This window comes from Fukomys damarensis, unplaced genomic scaffold (assembly GCF_012274545.1).
Source record: "Fukomys damarensis isolate Sample0158 unplaced genomic scaffold, DMR_v1.0_HiC HiC_scaffold_4, whole genome shotgun sequence".
Taxonomy (NCBI): Eukaryota; Metazoa; Chordata; class Mammalia; order Rodentia; family Bathyergidae; genus Fukomys; species Fukomys damarensis.
Genome location: NW_022900916.1, coordinates 7,275,968 through 7,294,648, shown reverse-complemented (window position 1 = coordinate 7,294,648; position 18,681 = coordinate 7,275,968). Strand labels below are relative to the sequence as shown.

Below are 18,681 nucleotides of genomic sequence, written 5' to 3'. Positions count from 1 at the left end.
TAAACTGATGCGATCCCAGCAGGACAGTGATTATCTAATTTCTGAAAGATTTTGACTGCTGTGTAGAGGAAGGACTGGACCGAATGGCTCAGAGCATAAGCTGCGAGGCCAATTAACAAAGCATCATCATACAGCCCTGTGCAGAAGACGTCAGCATTCTGGGCTGGGGGCCAAGCAAAAGAGACGGAAACAAGTGGGTGTTTTCCAGTTGCATTTGTGGGTAAAATCGAGGAGACCTAGGAAGAGAGGGGTAAGGCAGGATTAGGAAAGGGGTACCAACCAGGCCCAACTCAAATATGGATATATTATTACTGGCCTCCAACAGAAGTTGAGGATATGCCAATGAACAAGAATCAAGGCCGTACCCTGAAGAAAGACACACTGTAGAGAGAAGACAGACTATAGACAGTGAGACCATTTGTGTTGAGAAAGAGGCGTGAGGGACATAAATAGGGTGATACGATATGACTGGGGTGGGATACTTCTGGAGGGAACTGGCAGAAAAGTCCCCTCAGAGATGAAAAGTGACGAGACAATTTCTGTACAAGTGCAATATTAGTACATGTTCAGTAAATAGTATTTTTATTAAATGATTAGATGCCAGCCGAAACTTCTAAATGTTCAGATTTTATTCAACAGCATTTTGATGATGTGGTATAATTAGCAATTTTTAATCTCTAAAATCAAATTTTAAATTAAAATGTGAAGGTCTCCTCTTTAAGCCATTTTATCACTTAGTGCATTAATATTTTGACAGATTTCATGGAACACTTATTTAATTAATGTTTCTGTTGGAGGCCAGTAATAATATATCCATATTTGAGTTGGGCCTGGTTGGTTAATTGGAAAATTTTCAATAAAGTTAAACCATTTGAATGGATCATAGATTATTTCAGTAATGGTTTTTTTTTTTTTTTCTAAGTAGTACAGCTCTTACAGCAAAAAGCACTTTAGGTACATAAAGGACCTTTTAACTACTGAAATAAAAAATAAAATAAAGTTCCAGTGAATGCTAAATGAATAGTGAAGGTTTTGTGAGTATAATCTGGAGTTAAGAAATACTGAAAGTTAAAAAGTTGTTATAAAGGACTTACCACGTGGGTTTGTTGTAAACACCAGGAAGTTCTACAGAGTAGTATTAAGATTCTCATGAGGCACACTGGATCCTTTTTTGTTTTTCTCATTGAGTTTATTGGTACTTTTTAGGTTTTTTATTCCACTGGATCCTTGACTTACATATGCCATCAGTTCCTGAGGGCTGGTTGTAACTCAAGTTGGTTGTAAGTCAGTACAGCTGAGATCTGGACGTTTACCTGGGTGCATGCTATAGATAACAAGAGGCAGATGAGTCTTCCATTAACCTCATTAACCCAAGTTGTTTGTAAGTCAGACTGGTCATTACTTCAGGTCTACTGTATTAGATTTCTTATATAGCACAGTGTTTTTGTTAATAAAAATATAGAGATATAACTTCACTTTTCTTAGATTATCTATTACCCTCATATTTGAAATGTACAACTTACATATCAGTTCCATTAAAGAAAATAATTTATATAGTGGTATAATAGAAAATGGATAGTTCTATTAGATCTCATTTTACATTTTATTTTTCTAAGATTGAACCAAGTGTTGACATATAATGTATTTATCTTTCACAACATTTCCAAAAAATATCCTCATTCCAGATGAAGAATTAAAAACTTCCCAGGAAATTGTGACAAAATTTATAAATTAAGTGATTACAAACAACTGTGTAATAGACTTCATTCTGCCCCTAGGCTATTTTCCCTCTGTTAGGGTAAATGTCACTTGTTTTCCTAACTTCTCCTAACTTCGGTATCAGTATGAAAAATCTGGTCTGAACCTTAGTATTTATTACCCTTTAAGGGGAGAGCAGTTTTGTTCCCAGCTTCTGAAGTCTAAAAATTGCTTGTGGAGGAGGCAACTGAGCTATATTTAACTTCAGCACTTAGGAATGGAGTTAGGCTGATAGACTTGGCAGATTTGACTTGAAGTCTCCTCTTTGGACCTTTTGGGTTTGCAAAGTTTTCCATATTGGTTGATCAAATAATACATTATATTCCACAGTATCATACCTTTTAATTTTGAAGAATACATTTGTGTGAGGGGTGGGGGTAGTGCAGGAGTTTTCAGTTTTGTTTCTTAATTTCATTCACCAGTGATGATAGTCTGGTCAGTAACTTTTAATTTCATTTGTAAACATTTATGTTTAATATAGACAAAAGCCGTAGGATAATTTGGCAATAAAGATATTGAACTTAGAGAATCTATGGTTGAGACTGAGGGCACATGTGGATAACCACCTTGAAGTCCACACAGAACAGAATATAGTCAAAAAGAATAGGTTAGTCTCAGATGGAGGAATTGGGGCGAAAGTTGTGAAGGAAATACAAGGAACCGCTTTGGAAAGAGGAGGTATTACTTCCGGGACAGCACCCCGGTGTAGGAGCAGGGTGTGCATAAGAAGAGGTCCGCAGTGATGTGGGGATGCAGTGAGGGTCGACTGCAGAGGGCTGGAACGCGATTCCAAGTGGATTATGGATTTTAATCTGTAAGCCGTAGGGAGTGATAAAAGATTGCTAGAGAAGGATAGTAATGAAATCCTCAGGCCTGAGATCCGCGTAAACTATCATGGAAAAAAAGACCCTTTTCATTTGGTCTGACGGTTTCTACTACTTTAAAATCCATGTGTGTATCGTGGATTTATCCAAAATTAATACTTTTGGGTGTGTTAGTAAAAGAATTTGGAGGAACTCTTGTACATTATTGGAACTGTTACTTTAATCTTTATGGGATTGTGTAATATTTGGCGAGGTGCTACTGGTGGGAAACTGAGGCCCAGAGAAACTGGGGAACTCACACAAGAGCGAACAGCCCTGGTGGCAGAACTTGGGCCTGTGCCGTGCCGTGCCGCTGCTGTGTGGTCATTGCCTTCGCTCTGCTCTGCGCGTTATATGCAGTGTACCAGCGCGTACGTAGAGATAGAAAGGGAGAGCGACCCCTTCCTCGCAGCAGTGTTTATGGACGATCAGGGGGCCGTGGCCATGTGAGTTTGCATTTTTAGTTCAATGCTAGCTCTTTCAGTGTACACAGTGCCGGCAGAGACATCAGGCTTCAGCGTGTTCATCCTAATGAGATTGTGCTGGGACGCCTCCAGGACGGAGTGGGACCCCATGCTCAAGTGGAGTATCAGGGAGGAGGGCGCTGTTTCTGAGCACAGCGAGTCTGAGGCTCGGGACAGGGAAGCTTGTTTTAGAATAACGACAAAAGTGTGTTATAGCTTCACGTTATTTTTATAGGGTGATTTTTGTCAAGGGCTAGTTAAGAATCTGGCCATTTCTATTTATTTTTACTTTATCAGTACAAAGAATACTCTTTGGCATTACTGTATTTGATACTGAGGTTGTGCGGAGGCAGATTTTCCCCACTACCCCTTCCGTCATCACATTTTTCCTCCACGGGGTTTTCCGCCGCATCTTAAATGCAATCTCTGAGGAAGCTGATGTAGTAAGGAATAATTTCAGGTGCTTCCGTAGGTACGGTGATTGAATCAATGCCAAGGAGAGAATTGGCTCAGAATAACTGTAGCAAGATTTAAATTTTATTCTTGTAGTTTATCCCTGTGGATTTAAGATTAGATTATTTCCGTAATATACATCCTGTGTCAGGTCCATTGATAAAAATGATTTAGATACTCTACTTGAGGTACATTGGAAGCGACTTACCAGTCTGGACTGTCATTATGCCTGGGCTGTCACAGAATCAAAGTTGTTGGAAAGGCTTTAGAAGTACAAAAACATTTGTACGTATGTTCTTGTTGGTATTCCTGTGAAATTGGATGTCTGAGTGCTTTGTCAGATGTTTGCTTCAGGAATCCTCTCAGCATGCTGTTAAACGTGTTTTAAAAATAGATATGAGCTGTCAGTGTCACTGAAAGGTTGGTGACCCAGTGGAAAATCTAGTAAAGCAGTTTGCAGAGCACAGTATTTCTGAAGAAAAGTTTTTTTTTTTTAAGCAACAACAAAGATTGAGTTTTTATTTGTATAGATCCATACAAATTAAAAGTATAAGATACTTCTTGCACTTGCAAAGCAGGTGCTGGAACCTCTGAGCTAAATCCCCAGCCCAAAACTATAAGATACTTTATATACCTATTACATTCTTAGATATATGAAATTCCTGAACGTAGCTTGATAAACAAAAAAATGTTTTAAAATTGACTTTCAGATCATCTTTATTTTGAGGCAGTGTTTTTTCCGTATCTTTATTGAAGCTTGTTTTCTTTCTTTTTGGTTTCAATATTAGTTAGATATGATCATTTATTCCCTAAATATACAAAATGTCTCACACATTTAATGGATGTGTTGCTAAATCCTTTCATGTTTGTATATGAAGTGTATATTTGTACTGTTAGAAGGTGGGGAAAGGAGATTTATCTTGGTAGGTGATCTGGAATTTTTTTCTATAAAGATTTAGTGTTAAGTAAAAGTGGGTACTGTAAAAAGTAGATATTCTCATTTCTTTTGTACATTTCTTAGAGTCTGCATGAGGAAAGACTGATTAGTTTTGAGAACATAGAATTGTCTTGCCAAACAAACTTGATGAAGATGTAAGGTAGCAGCGAACAGTCCAGGATCAGTAGGGACAGGCTCTAGAACAAAATGTGATGAAAGTGAATGACTCGCCCCGGAGACCTCCAGGACCAAGATTTTGAGACAGTAAAGGAAAGCTTCTCCTAAAAAGCCTGTTGAGAAAAATGAAGGTAACCATGCCTGACTGAGAAACTACAGAGGAGGTGAACTTTGAAATTGCTAAATAATTCATACACATGAATTGAGAATTGACTTTGTGATCTTATGATAACGAAGTAGCTATTTTTACTTTTAATGTCAACATAAAAATGATAGTATATGTTCTTGCCCTTGGTTGTTTTCTTTTGTTTTTCTTGCTCTTTTTTTTTATTATTATTTTTTTAACCCCTGGTGCTGGAAATTGAACCTAGAACCTTCACATTGAGCTACATGCCCAGCCCTTTTTATTTTTATTTTGAGACAGGGTCTCTCCTAGTGGCTCAGCCTGGATTCGCACTTGTGATCCTTTTGCCTAAGCCTCCTAGAGTGCTGGGGTAACACATGTCTCACCATGTACCTCTCTCAGTTGTTGTCCATATTTAAAAAGAAATACCTCCCAGTTCCTGTATTGGGATTTTTTTTTTTTTTGCTTGAGTATTTTTCTTTCTTTCCTTTTTTATTAGTATATGTTTGCAGTACATTATGTTTGCATTCATTTTAGGGAGGAGGTGCATGTGTATAGCACAGTGTGATTCTATTTTAATTCCTTTTCCCTTCCCCACGGCCAGGAAATTTTTAATTAATAATTGAAACAGTCCTAATTGAGTGTCTGTGTGCTCTGCACTATGGTAGACATTTTATGTATGTTACTTACTGGTAACAAAAACCCTGTAAGGGGTGAATAGGTACAAGCACTCCTGTTTAAGAGTGAAAGAAACTAGCGTTTGGAGAGCTGAAGTGGCTTCTTCAGTAGTACATTTGGATGCCGCAGGTCTTTTCATTCTGTGATCCTCCTCTTCCCACTGTCATGTTATTTGACAGGAATTGCAAAACGGTTTTGCTTGGATTTGACCCATTAAAGATGAAAAAGTATTAATCTCTTAGGAAAGGTAAATAATTTGGTCTGTAGCTGTCAAAAATTCAAGCATTAATTAAGTTCTGCTTTGAATTTAGAGGTTGATTCTTTGACTTTTGTTCTTGATACTAGGCTTGGTTGTATTTGAATCCTAGTGTGTTCCAGACCTGAAATACTTTGTTTGCAAATTGCAGTGGTGGCTTTTCTGCAGTTGGTACCTGGGTGTGCTAGGGTTGGTTTGGAGGTGTGCTTTGCTTCTATGACTTCCTGAGATCTGGTGTGGCCTTGGGTGATCCTAGTTTGTGATGCGTGCCAGGGTCAGTATCTGGTTTTAAAACTGTTTTTAGTTTAGCCTTGACACTATACAGAGGAGCTGTCCAGGCTACTGTCCTGTGACTAGAAGAGCATTCTAGAGTTAACTGCAATCAATTAGAAATTCTCTCTAGAATTCTAAGAAACAGTTAAATCTAGGACCCAATACTCTGTTAGACACACAAGATAGATGTGTTTGAGGATGGTCTGTGATTTCTAAATAGTAGCCAAACTGGTATCTGAGAAGTCCTTAATATAATTTTTATGAACTTTTTTGTTTTTTGAGATTGTATCTCACGATGTAGTTTGGGCTGGCCTTGAATTCACGCTGTAGCCCAGGCTGGCCTCAAACTCATGGCGATCCTCCTCACTCAGCCACCTGAGTACTGGGATTATAGGCATTGCACCACCATGCCCACTATTTCTGTGAAATTAACTCTGGTATTATTGGTTTAATATTTAATATAAATTTTAAACCTCTGGTTATTTGATTTTAGTTCGATTTTGGGTTTACTATCAAGGAAAGTTATGTGATTTATAGGTGTTGGCATCTCTATTCCTCCACTAGCAACAGAGGTTCACACAAGTTCCTTGATAGAAACTGCAGCAAAATTGGTCTGTTACTATGAGTGATTTGGTTTATTTGTGAATGTATAAATGAAAACCTTCCATGATGACCTTGGACATTCTGAAACTTGTTTAAAATGTTCATTTTGTTTAAAAGATAATTTAGTCTAATTTGTAAGAACATTCAGATACTGCATTCATACAAAGGAAGCTTCTTTTATTATGACAGCTGATTTTTGTTTGGTTAAGAGAACCTGTTGCTAAAATAGTAATGAGGAAGGTGTAATAAAAGCATAGTGATACACCCCTTGCTCTGCAAGTAACCAGAGTGCTGTGTATGCCTGCTGGTCAGTCTCCTTTAGGAAGGCAGAAGTAAACTCACTGGCATGTTTTTCTCTCTTGTACAGCTTAAAATGATGAATGTGTAAATTCAGTGGCATAAATGGCGTCCAAAGTCACAGATGCTATAGTCTGGTATCAAAAGAAGGTAAGTTTATAGTCAAAGCTTTTAACTTTTAAAATGTTTCATTATAAAACTCCATGTTTAATTTGAGGAATAGATTTATGTTAAATGTTGCCTAGAACTGTGACAAAATTAGATTTTTAGGCTTTTGAATGGAAAGGGAAGATTAGTTTTCCTTGTACTTAGTTTATGCCTAAAAATACTTTTCTACTTTTTACTCCACAATATCAGTGTAGCTAGATTAATTACTGTCAGTTAAAACATAAACAGCATATCATTAGAATTATATAAAAGCATTACATTTTTTTTTCTCACTAATATTTTAGAGGAACCTGGGTTAGTAAAATTTATAATTTTTACTATTTTATGTTATGAGATTACAGTTTTTCCTTGTTGTAGATTATAATTCAATAGCTGATTCTTTTCAGTAAAATAAGCCTCTTGGGTTATATTTTCCAAACTGAAATATGAATTGTTCATTTTTATGGTTCAGAATTAGTTGTCATAATTACTTAACTGGCTGTATCAGCAAGTGTTTTCAAAATAAACTTTATCAGTGTAACTCTTTTCTTTATAAAATCTAAAAGAAAATATTTCCTTAAAACCAAGTTGTTTACTCTTAATAATGTTGTTTGTTGTTTAAAATTATTTTACATGGTATTTTTGATTTTTAGTATGTGCAGTGAATTGTTTTCATATCTTGAAACATTTTTGATGCCTTATTCAAATTTATGTTAACAAAATATAATGACATTTAAAGCTTTTTTAAATTACGGAAAATCAGACAATTTGCAAATTAGTTGAATTGGAAGTAAGTGATAATTAAAACATTGTAAAGATTAGATAAATCTAATAATGCAGTCCATCTTTGGGTATATTATTTATTTCTGGGTAAAACATATTCACAGATACATAATACCACATTTTTCACAGAAGAAATTGGAAGTTATTTAACCTATGATTGTCATTCTCATTCTATGTAAATGTCACCTTTAATTATAAATTTCTAATCAACTTAAAAACCTGTGCTTAAAGAAGTAAGTAAAATTAAATAAAATTGAACATGTATCTTTGAAAGATTTTTTTTCTTTTCTGCTTATGGGAGAAATGTTTTTAAAACATTTTCTCTAGTTCAATCCCCGGTACCAAAAAACAAAACAAAAAAAATTTTTTTCTCTATCTGGCTTTTTGCCTTAAACATTTAGAACTAAAGATCACATGGAGAACATACTGTGCTTGGCTGACTCTTGAGATGGGAGGGGTTGGAATATTATACTTACATGCAGTTAGCACAGTGACATTGCTTTTGTCATTTACCTAGCAGCTTTGGATGTGTGCAACCAAAATTTTTCCAGAGCAGCCATACCAAATGCTGTAAAATATACCAGGAAATATCGTTACATATATTATGTTAGGGCATTATTAGTACCTTTAACTGGATTTCATTGACTCTTTTTTGCTTTTGCTTTTGCATTTAAATGTAGTTTTCTGTAAAGAAATACACTTAGGGGCTGGGGATTTAGCTCAGTGGCACTGTGTCTGCCTTGCAGGGACAAGGTCCTCAGTTCGATCCCCAGTACTGCAAAAATACATACATACATACATACATACATATGGATACTTTAAAGGAGTATTGTTTCAAGCTTTATTGTAAAAAGAAGGAGGTAGCAGATACTCATCCTGCAGTGCCTCCCCTAACCCTTACCAGATTCTGAGTTCTGCTGCCCAGAGGCAGTCATTTTACCCAAGGCAAATGAAACCAGGTTCTGCCACTCCTCCCTCCCATGAGAGAATTGAGGAGAAGGGCTACAAATATGAGGCATGAGCGTTTGGTTTCCATGATTACTTGTGGGGTGGGGGGCGATTTGGCAATATGCGTAGACACTGAATATCTAGCAGAACCTGTGTCGGGCCAGTGCTCTGGGCTGGGCCATGGGCGTTGTGGAAAATGGAAATTAATTTGCAAAGCATACAAAGCTAAATTGGGCCACAGGTCTTAGTAGCCTCATAGCACAAGGATTGTCCACACTGCTAGTTTTTTATTGTATTTGCTGTATGTTTTTAAACATGCTTACTGTTCCTTTTCTTAGGTGTTATTTGTTGTTTTCTTATTGTATGAATAAGTTTTAGCTCTTTTTAAAAAATAAGTTCCCCCCTGAGCCTACTTCTGTTCTCCTGGTGACTAAAACCTTTGGTGAAATCAGTGTTCACTGCTTACGTTACTGTGTGTGTGTACATATATCATTTGTACAAGTGTCCTAGAAGGCATAATATCATGTGTGTGCATCATGTATGTGTGTCCTGTAGGCACTATATCTCCAGAATCCTTGACTTCATAAGGAATGGGCAGAAGCACTTTGATGCACGAACAAGGCTTCCATTCTTACAAATAAAAGGGGAAAAGCCAGTGAGAATAGATGTCCAGTCCGACCAGAAGTTTGAAGTTGCAGGCTTTTATGGCTGCAGGGTCGCCAGGGCCCAGGCTGTGGGCTGCCCGAGAAGATGAGATTTGTTGCCCCTTCCTTTCCTGTAAAGCTTCCTCCAGCCGCCTCATCCTCCTGGGCTCTACACTGGGGTGTGAGTTTTACTGTGCTAGTAGTAAAGGCTATTTGAGGGACTTTTCTTTGGATGTGTTTTTCTCCGGAGATCTGGAATTTGCCCTAGACAATCTGAGACCATCCTAGTTGGGTTTTGGAGCAAGGCAGATCGCTCTCTGGCCTTTCTGGGTTTGATTTTAGTGAGCTTGGTGTTTTGATTTATTTCGTTCGCTTGTTTTTCCTTGGAGTCTGCTGACGTGGTCGTTGAAGGCTGAGCTGCCTTCTCCTCCCTGCTGTGCTTTTATCTTAAAGACTGTTTTTTCTTCATCTCCCACTGTCTGCCGGGTCAGCTGAGCTGACTCAGCAGTGTGAACTTGCCTTGTGGTCCTTTGCCTGCAGGCCTCCACCAGGCCCCTCTGCCCTCCTGGGAATGATCTCTCTACAGCTGCCTGCTACAAGGGTTGGCTTTAGTTCTTGCCTCAGCGCTGCTATCTCGGTTTCCTTTTAACATGAGCCTGTGAGTTCCCCTCACTGACTTTAAGTCATATGGATTTGTTTTTCTCTTAAATACATCTTGTTTAAAAAAACGCTTTTAGAGCTAATTATGCTTTAATAAAAAGAATACTTGAGTACTGAAACTGATCCTTGCTATTTGACCGAAGGCAAATTGTTTCTCTGAGCTTGACTTCCTCTCCCTACCATGATTAGATAATGGCTCTCAGCTCAGTCTTTTCAGCCATGGGTCCCTTTGAAATTTTGATGTAAGCCAAGCTCTTATTTTGGGGAAAAATATATCTAATGTCACACACACAAAATGTCACATTTGATTTGGAACCCAGGTTAAAATGTCCTGGATTAGGTGATTTAAAAGTTTTCATATTTTAACATTGTTTGTTCTTATATCTGTGGTTCAATAATAGCTAGTTTATACTGGCTAGTATCATTATAAATAAAAACCAAGATTTACCTTCATGTTTGTTTATTTGACTCACTCTACTCACCTTTCTCTTCTGGAAAAGAGTGACATTTTCTCATGTTTGTTCTGAGTAGTAAACACTAGCTAGCTCCATCAGGCCATTATTTGATTTGCTGACTATTTTGAAAGTGAATTCTGATATCAAATGTGAAATTTTCAAGAGAAAGTACAATGAATTACTTGATTTTATTATAAATGTATAGAAATTCAAATTAAATATCAAGTATCTTTTAACAAATTTTTTTATGCATTGTTCACTCTGACATATTTAAAGTCTCTTGATACCTAATTTTAAAAATTATACTATTCTAGCCATCATAATCATGAATCACTCAAAAGTTCCTGTTGTTACAAAGTAATTTTCAGTCATTATTGTGGAGGAACACTTCATGAGTAGCAGTGGAGAAACCAGAATACTTTTTGATTAATAATGGGCTGCTGGGTATTTTTTTTTAATAACAAACTACTCTGCTTTTGTATTTCTAGTTTCTCATTTTCAAGGAGAGGGAATTGTTTGTCATTCAGAATGGGGACCTGCCTGGAGTTCTATGGTTCCTAGGTACTTGGCAGACTGGTATTCCTTTAAAATACATAATGACCAACAGGATGCTGTTGTGAATATACAGGTCAGATTATGAGAGACGGAAGTTCTGTTTTCAGGAGATGAATGACAAGGGTGGCTTACAAATACCCCCAAATATAAAAGAGAAGAAAAGTAGTAACCACAGTATAACGGAGGAAGAACTAATGATAAAGCCCTTACTCAGGGCCTTTAAAGGACGAATGGCCAGCAGGAGAACATGGGTGGATATGGCTATTGGCATAGGTAATGTGGACTTGATTGATGACCGCGCTCAGCTATAAATAGAAGTTTAACTCAGTCCATCTGTGTGTATGTGCATGCTTGTGCTTAAAAGCACTTCTGAGTGGTAACTTGCTCTCAATTGCACAGGTGCTCAAGAAGTATTTGGTCTTAGCATTCAATTCTCAAACCATATGTTAGTGCTTGTCGTTAAGATTGTCCTTTCTGCCTTGGTCAGGATTCTGTCGCAAATGAGGCAAATGTGGCCCAAACCAGGTATTGTTTTCTTCCTGCACTGGGAATTGAACCCAGGGCCTTGTGAATACTAGGCAAGCTCTATCACTGAGCTACCACTCCAGCCCTTTTGTTTTATTTTGAGACAGGGTTTTGCTGAGTTGCCCACAAACTTGTCATTTTCCTGCCTCAGCCTCCCAAGTAGGTATGCACCAAACACATGGCACTAACCTGTCTTAAGAGGAGAAATCTACTGGTTTTTTTTTAAAGGAAGGGAATTCTGTAATTGACTTTCAAGCTAAAGTAATGCGGAGTGGTGAGGCATATCTTAGGGTGCCCAAGTCCCAAGACCAGGGCACCATCAGGTGTGTGTGTCTGTCCGCCTTTTCCTTCCCCGATCTCTAGAGTTGGGAGACTTCTTCCTGCTACAGAGGACTTGCTCCATGATGTGGAGAGCCTGAGGAGCCTCTGGACTCCTGCTTTAGCTCTGTGAGAAAGTGGGATGTGTGAGAGCTGAGATACAGAGGGTTTCCAGCCCAGAACTGTCCCCAGTCCTTGTGCCTGCTGGCAGAGCTCTGCTTCCTTAGTGAATTTGTTTCCCATAGGCCTTAGAGCCAGGGAGTAGTAGGCAAAACCTGGTTGAGCCGGGAGTGGCATTCACTCTATTTCCCTTCCTGGGGCTTGCCCTAGAAGGGGGCTTGTGTTCTAGTCCTTTGCTCTCTAGGAAGGCTTCCGTTTCTTACAAACAGAACCGTTAATAGCAAACCTATAGTGTTTTTTAGGTGCTGTTGTGCACACTCACTGATTTAAGTGAAGGAATGGGATGTAGTGAGTGTATGTTTTCTGTCTTTGGGGGGTGAGGCTCTCCTACCTTTAGCTTTTATACTGACCTTGTTCCCAAGGGAGGAGCGTGCTAAGCCGAAGGTGGCAGAATTGAAAGCAGAGAACCTGAGTTCAGGACTTTTTGAGACATAGAGCTGATCAACTTTTGAAATCTACTTCAGGACTTCCTATTGTGTGAAATAATCAATCCCCTTATTTTTTTTCAGTCATTCACAGTTGGGTTTTTAGCTCCTTCCTGACGAAAGTATACTCAGTAACCACAGAAATGCTTTCTGGTAGGATACAGTCTTCTATACAGTCTTCTGCCTCTGGATAATTATAGTATGGGATAGAAAATTAAGATCTATGAAGGAAGAAATCCTAAGCCATAGACAAATGGGCATATTGTGTTTTCTCTTTTAAGCTTTTTCCCCCGGCCATATTCATAGTGCCCTTAGATCTGTAATGTGTTTTAGGCTACTCTGTCTGTGGTATGGCCTGTGGGAAGAGCACTGTACTCTCGGTTGTGCTGCTGATTGTCTTGGGAGCCGCCTGTGTTTCGCTTTCTGGGGCTTCATTCCCTCTTCCTCTGAGCGTCACATAGTAAGGCTTACCTATGCCTCACAGGCTGTGAGGGACTCCATCAACTTCAGGATTTCAAAATGCCTTTTTAAAGTGGTTTATGAACTGTTACTAAATAAAAAGTCTTACTTTTTTAAAAAGCTTTATTTTATTTTTGGGGGTACTGGGGATCAAACTCAGGACCTTGCACTTGTGAGACAGGTGACAGAACCACTTAGCCAAACCCTGGCCCCAAAAGAGTACTACGCTTAAGAGTAGTGGTTATCTTTGTTTGTTTTTTGAGAGTCTCGCTGTAGAGGCCAGCCTGACCTTGAACTTGTGGTGATCCTCCTGTCTTAGACTCCTGAATGCTGGGATTACAGGGGTATGCTACCATGCCCAGCCAAAAATATTAATTGTCTTCTGATTTGGACTATAATGAATAAGAAATTAGAGTATATCCCAGGACTGGCAATTTCTCTGAAGACTGTGCCTGTGTTATGCACACCCTTCCATGTAGCTAGAGAGGTAGGGATGTGGTTAAACAAGCCAGAGAGAGTGCTTCACCCTGAGGCACCCGTGGTCAGTCCGCAAATGGCCAGCAACCCAAGCTGTTTGTTCCTGTGCAGACTGTTTAACAGTCAGACCTGGTGGTAGGGCCTCTGGCTTCTTTCAGTAAAGAATGAGAAGGATGAAGGGTTGGAGCTATCTCTAACCAGATATGTTACTACAACCCGAAGAAAGTTAGGCCCAGGCAGGCTGAAATACAGAGAGGGTCAGGTACAGGAGAAGAAAGGCTGAGTCTGGTGCACTGTCCTGACTTCAGCACTGTCTTGTGCCTTTCATGCATGAGGCTCAGCCTTATTACCAGTTCTGAGACACAGACCATCCAACACGACAACAAAATCCAAAATTTAGGAGGAAAAGAGGCCACAGGATGGCCTGGGGCTCTGGTACCTGGGTTCTTGTCACCCACCCTGCACTGACTTTGACCCTGGCATCTCATTCAACTGAATGAGTGAATAAATTCTGGTTTGAATTGGGTTTTTTTCTTGGAAGAGAGTCCTGACTTTTGCATGGAGGCAGTGTGGTACATGTATGTATATATATGTATGTTTTAGAAGTATAGATTCAGAAAATTGCATAGAATATGAGTCAGCTTGCTGAATGTTTGTGGACTAAACATCAGTGTAAAATGATTCAGATCAAAACCATGAGGTCGGGCATGGTGGCCGCACACCTGAAATGCTGCCTCTCTGGGGGAAGGTGCACAGGTCCTGAGTGTCAGGCCAGACTGAGCTACATAGGAGCTCAAGGTCAGTCTAGGCAGCACAGCGTGTCTTGTCTCAAAAAAAACAAACATAAAAAATCAACCCCAAAATAAACACACAGCTGGCCTCCTAAAGAGTGCGGCACTCCCTTTCATCACAATCCCTGGAGGCGGAGCCTCATTACAACTGTGTCTGTCTCATTGAGCAGCAGGAACAATGTTTAGGGTTCGGAAAGCAGAGGCTTGGATTCTTGTTCTTTTTTTTTTCTGGTACCGGGGATCAAACTCAGGACCTTGTGCTTGTGAGGCAGGCAGCTGCACCACTGAGCTAAATCCCCAGCCCAGATCCTTGTTCTTAAGACTCTGATTTTGGGTAATTGCTTATTGTCTCTGAGTTTAACTTCCTTTATGTATGTAAAGGGGTGATAATACCACTTTTTGTACATGCTGAGGATTAATTGACAATATATGTAAATTCGTAATGTAGTGCTAAACACATATGCCTTTGATAAATTTTATCTTTAATTATTACTTCATAAGCGTCTGAATTGTCAAGAGGAATCCCTCCAAAAAACTTACCGAAGTACTCTATTTCTTGGGTTCTGAAGATTCTCATGAGGCTAGAAAGGCTCTAAGACATCAGGCTTCTGATTTTTCAGTATGAGAACGGTGGCTATTACTCAGTCTTTGTTGCGTAACACTCAAACAGCAAAGTCAGGATTAAGTGATATTTAAAAACCTCAACGTGGCTTGTTTGAGTCACTGGTCATTTTTTCTACCTCTTCCTGTTTAATGTCGCTTAACTCATCAAAAATAAAACCTGTCCTGGCAGAAATAGGTTGGTTAAGTTAGTTGTTGAAATATTTGCCTTTTGTCTTAGGACTTACTTACCTTTGCTAGTTTGTCGGATTTTCTACGCACGCCCTCTTGCCAGTTTGGAAATCTGTAGTTTAAGTAATTGTATCTTAATTTTGTATGTAAGGAAAAAAACAAAAAAGAAACTATAGTCAAGAATTGTGGAAATCGTCTAGTTTGGGTCAACTTTTTACTTACAGAAAGAAACCTAATGCCCATAACCGGATGCTACTAACATAGTCACAGTTGCAGATTAGTGATAAAGATTAGCTGACTTCGAGGTCCCTGTTCCTACTGTACTAAAGAGACCAGGTCTGTTTCTGGTGACGTGTGATGTGAGGGTCCCTGGAGAGGTAGGAATACACCTCTCTCTCTGAACAAACTGCACTGGCATTGTGTGTGTACATGGGTTTTAGCAGCAGTCCTGATTGGGGTGGTGTGGATGGATGGTGATGGCGCAGTACTGCCTCACTTACACAGCACTTTTTAAAGAGTGCTTCCATGTGTGTTTATTTGATAATGAAATATATCATCTCTGATTAAATCAAGATATTATTTGAATCCATAATGGTTTCCTAGGGTTTTCAAAATAACCAGAAACTGAGTGGCTTAAAACGAAATTTTTTTTTTTCCCAGTTCAGGAGGCCAAAAGACTACAATCAGGGTGTCGGCAGGAGAGAGATAAGCTGAGGGGAAACTGTCCCTGGCCGTTTTCTGGCTTCCAGTGAAGTCCTTGCTATTCCTTGGCTTCTAGTGTGTCGTTCCAAGCTCTACCTCTGCTGTCACATTGCCTGGTCCCTCTGTGTCAGCCCCCCCCACCTCCTCCCCTTTTCAGACAAGGTCTCACTGTGTAGCCCAGGCTGGCCTCTGAGTCATTACATGCCCTATCCGGTCCTCTTCTTAAAGGTCAGCAGTCACTGAATGTGCTGCCATTTACTTTAGGGTCTGAGTTGAGACCCTTGATTACATCTGCAAAGAGCCAGTTTCCAAATCATACATTCCAAGGTGAGAGCAGGTGTGAGCTCTTGTGGGACACCTTTGAACCCACCACAGAAGTGTGACTAATGCACACCCCGGCTTTAATGGACTCTCTGTGTCATTGTAGGGCTTTATTTCCTTCTGCTAGCAGCATCCCATACAACTAAGCTAGAACTGAGTAAGACCAGGCCAGGATCTTAAATGTTTCCTCCATGTCCTCCAGAGTTAAGATTGTCTCAGCCCTCCTCACAGAGTTTTATGCAATAGGTTTCTGTAGAATTAACAATTTTGTGCTTCCAGTTCTAGTCAAACGCATAGATATTTGAAGTCTTTACCTTCTCCATTATGACGTGTACTGGCTTATTATAAATAATGATATCTCACTTTTTAAAAAATGTGCATGAATGCTAAACTGGAGTGTACATGTCAGCTTCTAGTATTGAAGGATCATCAGATTTTCTTTTTCCACTGCAAAAACACAGCATTTTATTTATCCACAATGAAAATACAATTAAAACCACTTAGCGTTTACATATCACTGTCAGATGAATTTGGGTAGCAAGCAGTTCCTGTCTACAGGCACAGTTCTCTTGCACTTCTGTTGTCTTCCACATAGGTGACATGTGATGTGCTGTGCCTCAAAAGTACTAGAATGAATTTTGGTTTAATGACTTAAAAAGTAAAAAGCATTTTATTTTCTCTGACAAATAGCTATAGTTCATTTAGGAACTCTACAGATGGTTGATACAGTATTTTATAACAATTTTATGGCTGCTTTTTAAAGCATATAAATTTAAACAAATTAAAATTTCATATTAGTATGTTTGTAATACATGCATAATAATTACATCTAACATGGGAAAGTTGGTACAACTTGATCACAATATTACGTGAAATAAGTGAGGCATAAGCTTAGGTGTTACATAGTTTCTCTTATATGAGAAACTATGCATATATAGTTGTATGTCAGTCATATACATATATCTACCTATGTGTATATGTGTGTGTATATGTATATATATATGTGTGTGTGTACACAGGAGAGAGCATGCACAAAATAGCAGATAGATAAATGAGGACTAGGGAGATCTCTTTTTTTTTCCCTTTTATTGAGTTTATTGGTACCTTTTAGATATACAGTGCAATTACATTCATCGTTGGGATCTTGTACCTTTACATGACAGGTCTTGGTTCTCAATTTTTTCCCCTTGTCCCTGCCCTCCCTTCGCCCCCTCCTCCCCTCCCCATTTACAAACACTTTATTTCCATTTTGTCATATTTTTTCTTTTCCCTTATTACCTTTCCCCTACCCTTTCCATTTTCCCTACACCTTTAGCCCTTTTCTTCCTATTTCACATGGTCAATTATCTCATTAGGATCTTATGTGCTATTAGAGCTTTTCACACCAGAGAAACTATCCGGTATTTACACATGTGTGACTTACTTATTTCTTTCAAATGGATGGGAGAAGAAGACATGGCGGGAAAGGGGTTGGAAAAAATAAGGCAAGAAAATGAAGAAAATAGAGCTTTTGTAGATGGGAAGGAGACCAAGAGTTGGAAGGAACAGGGAGGGAAGGGTGGTGGGGAATGAAAAAGCAAAACAGAACAAATTAGATCTTTGTGATAAATTATTGTTGCTAAATAGTTTACTGTCTCTAAAAAATGATTGCGTTTTTAGAGTTAAACAATATTAATATAAAAGTATGCATTTAAATGTTTATAAATGAAAAAAATGTTTATAAATGAGAACCAAGACCTGTCATGTAAAGGTACAAGATCCCAATGATGAATGTAACTGTACTGTATCCCTAAAATGTGCCAATAAACTCAATGAGAAAAAAATTAACCCATTGTTTCTGTCATAAATTGTAGCAATTGATGTGTGAAGTTTTAAAAATTTAAACTCTTGAGATTTGCATTCTTGATATTTAATTGCTTTCTTTCTTATCCTTTGCTTTAATTTCCAGCATAAGATAATTCTTTTTCTTCCATATGTGTCACTCTTTACCTGGGATCATATGGAGTACTCATGATAAAGAGAGGTATCTTAGGAAGGAACAAAGGAAACGATGCCTTTCTCAAGTTTGCCACCACCTGATTGTACGGGGAGTCTGCTCAGTTACAGGTACATAAATTGCATGGCTCTGATGTACAGTATGAGAGAGAGCTGCTCCCTGGGCAGAAAAGGAAGTACCCCATTGAACTCATTTTGTTGTCAGCTCTTTCCATGACTCAGAAATTGTTTTCCTCTTTCCCGTTCTTTGAGCTCCACCCTACCCCTTCTTTTTGCCTGAGCCTATTGCTGTTGGTTACCTTTTGCTAGAATCGAACTTTTTAACTAAAGAATCATCATAGCACGAGTTAATAGACATTTTCTTTTTGAACTAGTAGTGGCTGTACTTCGTGCAGATAGCAGAATCAACTATGGGCAAAGAAAATGGAAAAATTAAACAGTGCCTTGTGCTACAGTCTAACAATATCCTGAACAGCTACACAGTAACGTTTACAAATGTGAAGGGTCATGTGCTTTACTCCTGAGATATAGGTATTAGGTTCACAAAAATAATATCAGAAGAAAATTCTTTTTGAAAGATCTTTTCATCATGTTTAGGCACTACGAATACATATACATCCA

General features: G+C 38.7%; 1 protein-coding gene across 4 annotated transcripts in view; it reads left to right on the top strand.

The window, feature by feature from the left end:
- Phtf2 (putative homeodomain transcription factor 2) overlaps nucleotides 1-18,681 on the top strand; it is a 103,320-nt gene that overhangs the window by 13,547 nt on the left and 71,092 nt on the right. For all 4 annotated transcript variants that reach the window (XM_010636893.2, XM_010636880.2, XM_010636885.2 and 1 more), the window contains exon 2: nucleotides 6,954-7,033. In XM_010636893.2, coding sequence (XP_010635195.1) covers nucleotides 6,989-7,033 — 45 coding nt within the window. In that variant the 5' untranslated portion in view covers nucleotides 6,954-6,988. The remainder of the gene's footprint in view (nucleotides 1-6,953; nucleotides 7,034-18,681) is intronic.